Raw genomic sequence first — 13,197 nt, 5'->3', positions numbered from 1 at the left:
AGGAGGCGTCAATACCAAGAGAGGGAAAATTACTTTTGTAGTGAGCCAGCCACTCCCAGTCCCTATTCAAGCCCAAATTAATGGTGCTAAGTTTGAAAATGAATTGTAGCTCTGCAATTTCTCTTTGAATTCTGTTTTTGAAATTTGTTTGTTGAAGGATGGCTACTTTAAAATTGAATGTCCAGGGAGACTGAAGTGTTCTCCTACTGGCTTTTGTATGTTACCATGCCTGATGTCTGATGTGTGTCCATTTATTCTTTTACGTAGAGACTGTCCAGTTTGGCCAATGTACATGGCAGAGGGGCATTGCTGGCATATGATGCCATATATCACATTAGTAGACGTGCAGGTGAATGAACCCCTGATGGTGGGGCTGATGTGGTTGGGTCCTATGATGGTGTCACTAGAGTAGATATGGGGACAGAGTAGATAGCGGGATTTGTTATAGGGATTGGTTCCTAGGTTAGTTTTTCTGTGGTGTGGTGTGTATTTGCTTCAGGTAGGGGGGCTGTCCGTAAGCTAGGACCGGCCTGCTTCCCAAGGTCTGTGAGAGTGAAGGATCATTTTCCAGGATAAGTTGTAGATCGTTGATGTGCTGGAGAGGTTTTAGGTGGGGGATGTACATGATGGCCGGATGTGTTATGTTATTTTCCTTATTAGGACAGTCCTGTAGTAGGTGACTTCTGGGTGCCTGTCTCGCTCTGCAAATCTGTTTCCTCACTTCCCCAGGTGGGTATTGTAGTTTTAGGAATGCTTGATAAAGATCTTGTAGGTGTTTGTCTCTGTCCGAGGAATTGGAGAAAATGCATTTGTATCTTAGGGCTTGGCTGTAGACAGTGGATCGTGTGATGTGTCCTGGATGGAAGCTGGAGGCATGCAGCTAAGTATAGTGGTCAGTATATTTTGGGTTAGTGGGAGTGGACCACATCCACCCTGACTGAATTGGCCTTGCCAACACTGGTTCTCCACTTATAAGGTAACTCCCTTCTCTTCATGTGCTAGTATATTTATGTCTGTATCTGTAATTTTCACTCCATGCATCTGAAGAAGTGGGGTTTTTACTCACAAAAGCTTATGCCCAAATAAATCTGTTAGTCTTTAAGGTGCCACCAGACTCCTCGTTCTTTCTGTGGATACAGACTAACACGGCTACCCCTCTGATGCTTAGTAAACAAGTGTACTTGGATGAAACAATGGTTGATGATTCTCAGGTTACTCTTGGGGGGAATTCTGCACCACTGTGCAGTGCACAATTAATGATCTGCACAGAATTTCCTTTTTCCCTGCAGAATTGGCATTGCAGAGCTGCTGGCCACTCCTAGGGGCCACTGGACCTAGCAGAGCCCAGCTTGCAAATAGAAGAAACTGCCAAGGGGGGAGGGGGAACTGGAGGGTTCCAGACAGCTGTGGTTCCAGGCATACCCTGAAGAAAGGAGGCGGTGTGCAGGAAACTCCATACAAGCCCAGGACCCAAACACAGACTGTTTCTCCCTCTGGATCCTTGGGCTCTGAGGGGGAGGGGATGCTGGTCTCGGGGCCGCCCACAGCTGGGCTCCGGGGGACAAGCAGTATGGGTGGGGCAGACAAACAGGAACTGGGTTATCGTAGGGGTTTCTTTAACTCTCTACTCAGGGGAGAAATTTTTGTTGTCTGAATTGTTACAGATATAGCTGCTGACAGGTATATTTAAATAAATAAACTACCAAAGTAATTGAAACTGGCATGATTATACAGTGTTATTTTGACAAAATATACATAATTTTACAGATTTTTAATTTTTTGGCACAGAATCCCCCCAGAAGCATCAAGTTCAGTCACAAGTAGATATACTACCCCAACAGCAATGCATTCATGAATGATTTTAAGGGGAATAAAGTCCCTCATTTTATTCCAGAAGTCAGAGATCAGGTCACAAATCTGACAAACTCTCTCGGTAGCGATACAAGCAAGCCAGTAGCCACACCTTTCATCCATTCCATGTTTGCTGATCTACAGGAGGCGCCTTGACAACATATTTCAAATTAAAATTGTGTATGCTGTACATACAGCCTAAGGAAAGAAACACGGTCAGCTGCTACAAACAGAAAGAAATGAGTTAAAGGTTTTATGATTGTTTAACCAGTATGAAAGCAGGTTTGAAACTGCAATATATTAAGGAAAACAACGGACTCCAATACTTAGTAGTATTACAAACTGACACTTAAAAAAAAGCCAAAAGGCCTATACCATAATCAAGTACTCATTTTCAAATGCTCTATAATTCACTATTTGTTTACAGTTAGAAACATCATAACTTTTCAGACCACTGAGCAAGTAGTATTTTTTCTTCCCTATCATTCTAAATTCAAACACCTAGTTTTAGAAGGATTCACTGTAAGGAAAAGACAGACAACTAGATGAAAACTGCTATTGGTACAAAATTTTATGAAAGTCTGATTTTACCAAAATCTGCTTAATTTTCCTTATCACCTGGGCTAATAATGGGAAGTCTATTAAATAAGTTTTCTTCCACATGAACGAGATACTCTTCCAACATCCCATATCACACAGTGATTCTCTTACAGATGTTTGAGATAAAAAACATCCACCTGTGTGAATTCTTCACAATTCTAATTCAGATGAAAGACTGTTTAGGGCATTCACCACTGGCAATAGTGGTTTTTTGTAGCATTCTGTTTGAACAGCAAACCATAATGCAGACTAAGAATGCACTTACAGTCCCATGTGAAAGATAATACATCACTAATCATTTTATGATCAGAGCTGCATCAGGAAATACAACAATTTTAAGAAGTGACATTTGTCAGATTGAGCAAAAATGTACCATGACTTATTAATTTACATCCCTGTACACAAGAAATTCACAAAAAGAAAAGGAGTACTAGTGGCACCTTAGAGACTAACAAAGAAATTCAAAATACCAGTTTCTGCCCTTATATGAAGTACATACACATCCGGAAGATCCAAGGATTTAACATCCTCCCTGCCCCTACTCTTACCTATCTCTCTGTCTAGGCATTTATACAATGCTCATTGCTGTGGTAATCAAGTAATACTCTGTCTACTAAAAAAGAAATATCTATTTGAACTACAGTAGGCTAGAATTAATTTGTAGACTGCCAATTTCACCACTTTGACTGTTCCCTCTCCTTTCCAAAAAAGTTTACAAGCCGCAACACAAACCCTTAGGTCAGGTACTATTTGCTATTGTGTTTATCTGATTATTATTGGGCAAGAATGGTTCTTGTCAACTATCTGTCCTTTACAAATAAAGGCTTTTTATCTTCACCATTAATCAGGCACTGTGCCTTTGCTCTCAACTAGTCTGTGAAGGGTACTGGAATGAAAGAAACTATATACAGTAACAGCTTATGCTCTAATAAATTTGTTAGTCTCTAAGGTGCCACAAGTACTCCTTTTTTTTTTTGCGAATACAGACTAACACGGCTGCTACTCTGAAACCTATATACAGTAAGTTATTGCATTACATGCCTTGTGATCACTCTCAGTAAAGCAACTCTTCAAGAATAAATTACTTGGCTCCCATAGTCAGTTTAATCTTAGGAACCTATACGTTTAAGTCTTAAGATATCTATGCCATCTCTTTTTGTAATACTGTTTAAAAACCATGCAATATGTCATTTTGAAATGTTTCCTCTAGTACAGACATTGGTACAGCCAACATCTCAGAAATGAAAAAAGCAGGATCCTCAAGATGATGGCTTGGTTGCCTGAAGGGGCCTAATATAGGAATATTTTTGGAATAGGGAAGAAGCTAAGCAGGGAAAATTAGGGAGTCCATGGGGGAGGTGGGAACTTGAAGAGAAAAGAGACCCAGGAAATCAAAGTCTATAGGAAAAAGGGTGGATAAAAATCAATTTTGAATGAATGAATGAATGAATGAATGAAAAGAAAAATTGGGATTTTGTATTTAAATAGGTTTTTTTTCCTGAAAAAGCATTTAACAAAAAAATCCGACCTAAAGATAGTTTTAATTAAAATACATTATAGCTCAAAGATATCTCATCATGGAATAGGGATTATACATTCTAATTCTATAGTATGAGACAATATATTTATGCAAATGTTTAAAAAAAGTTTTGTAAATGAGTTTCAATAGTTCATGGATTAGGGACCCAATCTTATAGGGCTCCAGGGGTTTCTGTATGGATTATTTAGGTTAATCTTTCTATCTACCCAATGGGACTCAGTGCTCAGTATAGAAGATACCATCAGAGATGCTTAGTTTTGCAGTTCTCAGACTGAGAATTTGTGTCTCCAGAGATAACATGCTTGTTCACAGCAAACATGTTTTAAAATAAATAAATAATATATAGAGGTGAGAAATAACAGACCTCAACCCCACTGTCCCTCTGCAAATTTGTGTACACAGAGTCAATCCCTTACCTCTCTCTAAAAGTGCAAAGTTTCAAAAAGTTCAATGAATAGAAGATAGTTGGGGGCGGAATAGATCTGGACAAGGAGAAATAGTCTGGAGAGAAATATGAGAAGGGAGAGACACACAGCAGAAACAAAAGTGAAACTGTTGGAGCAGCATATTCCAGAAGTCTTGGAGGTCTTTCTGAGTATAGCCTTAATTGATTTGAGATCTACCATACCATTCTCTCACTAGAAGGAAAAACCTATAATGGCAGCAGGCCACAAAAGAGACCCAGTTTGGGAATATTTTAATGAAGTTCCTCTACCTGGGGGTAAGAGGGGCATGCATGCAAAATGCAAACAGTGTAACAAATAAATGCAAGGTCTGGTTACCCGAATGAAACAACATCATGAGAAGTGTTCCTTCTCAGGAGGAAGCTGTGATGAAGAAGATGAAAGGAACATGTCTGAACATGCAGGATCTTCAGGTTGGTAAACTTTTTTATTCCATACTTCTTTCTTAAGGACTGCCTGTCCTCCTTCTGGACTATTCTTGAATTCTCATGTTTGAGCAAAAAATATAGTTGTTACTCTATAGTACTATCATTTTAGATGCAGTTGTGATAAAAAAAATAAATAAATAGGCAGATCTTCCTTTTACAATTTCACCTTTAAAGCAGTACTGAGTGAATGCAGTGACAGGTTTCAGAGTAGCAGCCGTGTTAGTCTGTATTTGCAAAAACAAAAAAAGAGTACTTGTGGCACCTTAGAGACTAACAAATTTATTTGAGCATAAGTTGGATTTCCGTGCCAACTTACGCTCAAATAAACTGTAGTCTCTAAGGTGGCACAAGTACTCCTTTTCTTTTTGTGAATGCAGTGAGTATACTAAATGAGCAGTATGGTAATAATAATTACATAACTGCATTGACTTATTTTTGTTTAGGAGAATCCATCCTCAACATACAGGATTCTGAAGACTATCCACCATCAAGATCACCATAATTTTCTATAGTTTCAGAGTTATCTGCCAATGATAGTGTTTCAGTCACATCATGTATGTCACATATCCACAGGATATCACCTGTAGCAAAAAGAAAAAAAAAATCTCCATCATCCAGAAATAACCATAGATAAGTTTGTGATAAGACCAGCAGATTACAAAAAGAGATAATTGATGAAAAAATTGCCCGGTTTCTTTATGAAACTCTCCTTTCCATATGATTGAGAACCCACACTTCATTAACATTGTTCAGTCATTAAGACCAGGATACAGTCCACCCAACAGAGCAGATGTCGCAGGCAAATTGCTCGATAAAGTATATGAAAGATAAATTGAGCAGTGTGCAAAAGATCTAGCGGGTGAAATTGTCAACCTGAGTCTTGATGGGTGGAGCAATGCCCACAATGTATGTGCTTGTGTGACAACAGAAGAATGGAATGTCTTCCTTACAGAAGCAATTGATACATCAGGAAATGCGCAAACAGCAGAATACCTACAAGAAGTAGCAGTAAAAGCTATAACAAACTGTGAAAAAAAAAAATCAAATGTCGAGTATGCAGCTTGGTCACAGACAATGTATCCAAGATAAGAAATTTAGGAGAGAGCCCCAAGCTAATAACATATGGCTGCAGTGCTCATTTGATGCACCTCCTAGCCAAAGACTTCAGTGTTCCAGAAGTAAAGACTAATGTTGTTGAAATTGCAAAATAATTCCGTAACAACCACTCTGCAGAAGCTGCTCTGAAAAAAGTGGGAGGAACCAAGCTAACTCTCCCACAAGACATGCAATGGAACTCAGCAGTGGACTGTTTTGAGCACTATATTAAGAACTAGCCTAATCTGATGATAGTTTGTGAAAAAAATAGATGGCACTTTCACAGCCAAAGTTCTCAACATTGGGCTTAACAGAAATGTTGAACACATGCTGAGTACCCTGAAGCCTATTTCTGTAGCCTTGAACAAAATGCAGGGGCATAGCTGTTTTATTGCTGATGCTGTTGAAATTTGGAAGGAACTGAGTGAGATCGTAAAAAGAGAAATATGCAATGACAGTTAAATTACAAGCATTAAAAAAAAAGAATGGGACAAACACTATCTCCAGCTGATTTTCTTGCAAATATTCTCAATACCTGGTACCAGGGTCAAACTTTAACTGCTGAAGAAGAGGAATTGGCTAGGACATGGACATCCAGCAATCATCCCTCCATAATGCCAACTATAATAAAACTTCAGAGCTAAGGTTGAACCATTCAAGAAATATATCTTTGCTAATGATGTTTTAAGAAAGTCACACCAGTGAACTGGTGGAAGTCACTTAAGCACTTGGATTCAGAGACTGTTGAAGTGATAATCCCACTTTTAACAGCAGTAGCTTCTTCTACTGGTGTAAAACGAATATTTTCTTCCTTTGGACTAATTCATTCCAAATTGAGAAATTGTTTGGGAACTGAAAAAGCAGGAAAGCTTGTTTTTCTTCTCCAGATTATGAACAAACAGGAAAATGAAGTTGAAGATGACTGATTTAGCTGCAAAGTTCTTTTCAGCTTTCCCTTACAGAACTTGTTGACTATCGGTCTTGTTCCAGTATTTAGCCTTAGATGGAGTTTACCACCAGCTTTGGGCTGCGTTCCCAAGAAACCCGACTCCAAGACAACCTGGTCCCGCCGCGCCGGGGGCCGCTACCGGCCTCACACCATCCACAGGCGTGTGGACCCCACCCTCTAGGGTATGAAACCATGAAGATGTAAAACGGGTGGGGTCTGTGTGCCCGTGGACGGTGTGAGGTTGGTAGTGGCCCCCAGCACTCCGAGACCGGGTCTTCTTGGGATCGGGTTGCTTGGGAATGCAACCCAAAGCTGGTGGTAAACTCCATCTAAGGCTAAATACTGAGTTAGCTGCAGAAGCCAATATTTTAAGTTTCTCATGTTGACCTGGCTGACATAGTCTATTTAACTTTGGGGTTGTTTTTTTTTTTAAATTGTCTTTAACTAAAATAGTTAACAAAAACAATCCTGATTTTAAAAAACTTGAATGTTTAACTAAATTCAAAAATTCATATGCTTATTTTGTTAAAATATTTTATGTTTGCTGTTGAAGAAAAAAATCCAGAATATACAACGTTCTTGTTTTAGTTAAATAAAAATGTAAATGTCTGTCTGGTGATGTTCTCCTCCTAATACAGCATGGTAAGAAAATCCTCCGAATATTTATGATTAACCTGTTGAATTGGAGATAGTTCACCTCCCAATGACTTCATAAATATCTGCTTCAATTACCTTTGGTAAATGAAAAAAAAAACAAACAATCATTCATTTTCTGATATAGCTGTAAAACTAATCTGAAAAGTTTTCAAAATAAATCACTTTAAAAAATGTATAGTGTGTACCTTCTAAAAATGAAACCTACATCTCTGAGTTGTGAAGAATATGTATTAAGGTTATAACAACCAACAAGAATGCTCTTTTTTGTAGAAATCCATGATTAAATCAAGTTTTCCTGACTAGTGACTTAAACCATGATTTAAATCAATTTGATTTAAATCAAATCCCCCCGATAGGAAAGAGCCATTTGGAGAGGAAAGGGAAGAATATGAAGGGGGGAAAAGAAAAGATTAGGGGGAAAAAAGCGTGTTGAAAGGTGTGTGTAAAACGTTGGTAGATTTAGTCTTACCATAAAAGCTTAAATACATTAATAGTCACAAACTAATAAAGAAACAGAATCTTGGTGGGAAAACCTGAGTTTTATACTTTGTCTACAATATAAAAGAACAATATGTGATTAGTCCCCTTAAACAGGTAGGGAGGAGAGTTAAAACACTCTCTGAAGGAACCAAGTTCTTTGAATTCCTTCCAAAAATCTTTATTTTATATTTGAGGTTTAAAAAGACTCCCTCTACCAGCCAACACCAACAACTAGAACTATTTGTTACTTCTTTGCACATAAAATATCAACCAAAAGGAAAAGTGGAACAGTATTAACACTGGTTCTTAGTAAAACCTGGGCAACTCTCATTGCTCCTATTCTCATGTTGTTAAGGAAATAACTAATTCCAAATCTCCTGTAATTAAAATGATGAACTGAGTAATGGGAATCCCCCCACCAATTATTCAGAGCTCAAATGGATTTTGACAGACTAAAACATTTTTTTAAAATTAACCTTATGATTAACCAAAAAAATTTTTTTTTAAAAGCCAAAAAACCCTACTTCCTGGAAGCTACAACTTTCCAGCTAGCAAATTGGAAGTACAACAGTTAGGGAACCATATCATTCTTTTGTACTGAAAGCACTGGATTATTAATGCTGATTTTTGGCAAGTTTCCATACATATTTTACAAGATGTAGTTTTAGCTGCTGCTTCTTTAATTGGCAGACAGTTTTCAGAAGATGAAAAATGGTGTACCTCTGATTTGTATTCCTCCCCTGCCTCTTCAATCCAGAATTCTCAGACCAAACCATTAAATCAGATCATCCCTCCTCCTACCCTACAGCCTGACCACAGCACTGGTACCTCACCTTGAGGGAGCAATCTGATTTGTAGCAGCAGGGAAGTGGGACAGATCAGAAATGCACCATACTTAGAAAAGAAAGGGTGGTCATTTCTTTCTTAAATTCCTCATGCCATCTGATACTAATATAAAGAAATGAAAGTTAACAAAAAATACATTAATCTGAAAAAACTTAAACGGTATACTGAAGTTTACCTAATCACTGTTTTAGAGACAGTCCATTATGTCAATGTGGGCAGCCACAAACTATGGCACATATTTTTGAGGACTGATAAATGACTCAATTTCCTTGAGGTCTTCATGCCTTGAACATCATTGATAAGAACTTGGCTTTGCTCGGCTCAACAGGATTGCATACACCAAATAAATAGATAAACCTAATCACTAATATCTAACATGTAGTGACTACATATACCTCACTCAAACACAAAAATTTCAAAGAAGAATGAAAGTTTCCATTTAATTTTTTTTTTTTTTTACTTCTTGCCTAATAGCATGACAATGGCATTTCAGACACATCCACAACCATTGAAAATGGGAGAGATTAAATAAATTTGTTTCACATACATATATGAAAGGTAGAAAAAATTTTTTTTTTAAAAAATTGTACGTTTAAAGTTTAACAGCCCCAGGGGCTGTTACTCTAACTCAATACCCGGGTATTCCTGCTATGCCTTTCTGCCCCCTAGACCACTGGTATCCTTTTATAGTTACCTACACATTCCTGCTAGTACCAAATAAGTTTTGCCCAATAAAATATGGGCCTGACAGGTAATCTGGGTAGAGCTGATAGCTGCAGTCTAGAAAACATTTGAAAAGTTTTACCTTTAAGCTGGCCCAGTGCTGTGGTGCCATACAAGAGACTAAGGTTCAGGATCAGACTAACGATTCGCACATCCTGGGGCAGTGGAGGCTGGACACATAGTTGAGGTGACACACCAAGGAAGAGACGGCCAGCCCAACCCCTCACACAGCATCCCTTTCTGGTTAATCCATGGAGTGACAATGACATTGATTTGCCTCATCCTGCCAGTTAATGGCAAGGCACTGCATTGATGGCTCCTAGAAATGGATAGGAGTGATTGGGAATAAAAGGGGGGAGAAAAAGGGGGCCAGGATGAAGAAACGAGTAAAACCCAGAATCTCTCACCATCTCATTGTCATACCTTACACTGTAATATCATAACTACATGGGGAATGTAAGAACTAGAAATAAAAATAAAATGGTTAATGAGAAGGAAATTTGCTACCCATTTTAACAACTTATGCAGATATCTAGAAATTTAAAATTTTGTTTCCTAAAACAAAAATTCAATTCTAGAAACTAGAGCAAGCAGGTATTGTAGAACCTGCTTAGTTCATAATCCTGTAGCAAGAGATAAAAGTATTAATTACAACCTGTATTTTATATTCTGGCACCTATATAGTTTATCTTTTCATTATACCAAGAGTATGTTCACATTTTGCTTTGTATTTAAAATTGTTTGTGTATAAAATAAAGTTTGTATTACTCACCAAACAATGCCCTGAGCCCCAGATCCTATGGGCTTCAATTGTTGATACCGTTTTAGTACAGTGAATGTGGAATCTGCGACTTGAACACTGTAAAAATGACTATCACATTTACTGTCACTCATGTTGCAGAGTCATGTAATTTTCCCCAAGGACCTGGCACAGTTTTCAAGATCTTTAAACACAAAAAGAGATATTGAACAATTGTTTATTCTAAACAGGAAAATTCATTGAAATCTTTTCTGTATAACAATTTTTCAATACATATACTATTTAGTAAATGATTTTTTTCATCAGGAATTGTTATTAGTGCTTTGGTTTATTATTAATAGATAAGGTATACATATGCAAGATGGCAAAAATAAATGGACTCTTCACAGATTTAAACAAATTTAGCATTCTTTATCTAGCTACCAGTTCTTGTAAAATAAGATACTCTGAAACCGGTCATAAAGATTTCTGTGTAGCAGCCGTGTTAGTCTGTATTCGCAAAAAGAAAAGGAGTACTTGTGGCACCTTAGAGACTAACAAATTTATTTGAGCATAAGCTTTCATGAGCTACAGCTCACCTCACCAAAGCTTATGCTCAAATAAATTTGTTAGTCTCTAAGGTGCCACAAGTACTCCTTTTCTTTTTGAAAAATCTTTATGGATGAAATCATTGCTAAATATAGCAACTGTTTCCTTCATCACCCCAAGAAGCAACTTTCTTTTACTGATTAAAACGGCAGAATTTAAAACATTCCATGGGACTGTAATTTAACCAGCAATCTTTAAGGGGGAGAACGTAAAACCTATACCTGGAGTTGTTATGCTATTACTATTGTATGTGACTGCAATCTCATGGCAAAATTCAACATTTGTTTGTGCATTTCAAGAGCAGATAACAGGTATGGAAGTCAGTAACACAAAAGGGTAGAGCACTGTGAGTAGTGGCCTGGCAAGCAATGGGAAAAGGCATGATAACAGGAAGAACCAGAATTGCAAAGAGACATAAAAGTGTGTTCAAGGAGTTTGAAATTTATGCAGAAAGAAGCACAGAGCCAATAAAGGGACTCAAGAGAAGGGATGAGATGATCAGAGCAATGACAGAAGATGTATATCTTAACTTTAGTAAGACTTTTGATACTGTCTCACATGACCTTCTCATAAACAAACTAGGAAAATACAACCTTGATGGAGCTATTATAAGGTGGGTGCATAACTGGTTGGAAAACTGTTCCCAGAGAGTAGTTATCTGTGGTTCACAGTCATGCTAGAAGGGCATAATGAATGGGGTCCCGTGAGGATCAGTAATGTGTCTGGTTCTGTTCAATATCGTCATTTATGATTTAAATAATGGCATAGAGAGTTTGCAGACAATACCAAGCTTGGAGGGGTTGCAAGTGCTTTGGAGGGTAAGATTACCTTTAACATAAAATTTGAAGGGGGGAAAAAGAAAAAGCAACAACTTTTGGCTTTTCAGGTTTGGTTCTTTGACTGTGATCAATACCAAAAGGCCCTACTTTTTGCAAGATTCATGACTGCAGATACTTAATGTTCTAATAAAAACTTTACTGTGGTCAATGAGCTATTGAAAAGTCACATTATGTAGAACTACAAATCCTGGAGTTTCCTTCAAAAAAGACTAAGATCTCCTACTCCACTCCTTTCACCCAACTTTCTACGAAAGAAAAATTCCATGCATGTTCAGTTGAGAATAAAATATTGAGAAATTCCAAGAGCTAAACTAGAAATAAATCTATAACCATATAAATCATGGAAAGAAGTCTTACATGTGAAGTACAACAAATTTCAAGTACCAACACTAAATTAATCATGTTACAAGGGAAGACAGCCAAAACATACCAATTTAAAAATAAAGAGAAGATTTTCACAAAAACAATCTCTAACCAATAAAAAAAAAAAAAAAAACATTTACCAGACAGTTCCTCACCAGCCTTTTCAAATTTGGTTCATACAGCATCCAGGAGAGTCTATAATAAGATGTAAATGCACTATACAGACTATTTCTACACTATGTAGACTATGCTGGCATAGCTACATTAACAAAGCAATGTCAGCATAATGGTGTACGGAGATGCAGCCCACACAAACAGAAGTTTTTCCAACAGTGTAGGAACACCATCTCCCCAAGCAATGGTAGCTACGTTGACAGCAGCATTCTTCCATCAACCCTAGCTGCAACTACCATGGAAGTTAGGGTCGGCATAGGTTGTGTCAGTCAGGCATGTGAAAACACACACCCCGACCAACATAGTTATGTTGACCCAACTTTTAAGAATAGGATAGGCCTGTGCAATATTCACTACTTCCAAGTAGCAGTCTCAAGGACTGCTTTCTGTGCTTGCTAACTAACAACACTCTAAAAGTAACTGCAGTTTGTCAAAAAAAAAAAAAAAAAAAAAAAAAAAAAAAGGGTTCTCTAAACTAGCATGTTACCTATTGTCTCAGCTGTTTCATTTACTAAACTGATGAGATAAAGATTGATGTGATACATTCAGAAGGCTATTTTCTTTTGGACATTTCTGAACATTCCAAGAAATTCTGTTCAATGGCACAGGGGTATAGCTAAAAGGATTACCAGTTGGGTTTGAACATTTATTTTTTCTAAAACCACAAATTTTCACATAATTCTGCAACAAAAAAATCTTTTGAAAAGCCACGTCTCCATGTTTTATCACATCCAGTTCTGTTTTTGAAGACCAATTACTAGTCTATCGATGACATATTTATTTGCCTATTATCACAGATATAAACATAACCAGGAGACACCTGTCTAAGGGCAAGTACAA

The 13,197-nt window shown here is 37.5% G+C and overlaps 1 protein-coding gene across 8 annotated transcripts in view; it reads right to left on the bottom strand.

The window, feature by feature from the left end:
* Positions 1 to 13,197, bottom strand: part of MAPK9 (mitogen-activated protein kinase 9) — a 104,197-nt gene that overhangs the window by 77,643 nt on the left and 13,357 nt on the right. For 6 of the 8 annotated variants that reach the window (XR_005294326.2, XR_005294327.2, XM_038412249.2 and 3 more), the window contains exon 2: positions 10,406 to 10,577. The exons of 1 other annotated variant lie outside the window; for it this stretch is intronic. Coding sequence is in view for 4 of the 7 variants with exons in the window: in XM_038412249.2 (XP_038268177.1) it covers positions 10,406 to 10,527 (122 nt within the window). In the remaining 3 variants the exon portion in view is untranslated. Of the gene's footprint in view, positions 1 to 9,715; positions 9,953 to 10,405; positions 10,578 to 13,197 lie in introns of those variants that run through there. One more of the 8 variants, XM_043520239.1, reaches the window with a different exon arrangement.

This window comes from Dermochelys coriacea, chromosome 8 (genome assembly GCF_009764565.3).
Source record: "Dermochelys coriacea isolate rDerCor1 chromosome 8, rDerCor1.pri.v4, whole genome shotgun sequence".
Taxonomy (NCBI): Eukaryota; Metazoa; Chordata; order Testudines; family Dermochelyidae; genus Dermochelys; species Dermochelys coriacea.
The sequence above is the reverse complement of the archived record's forward strand: the minus strand, read 5'-3'. Positions and strand labels throughout refer to the sequence as shown.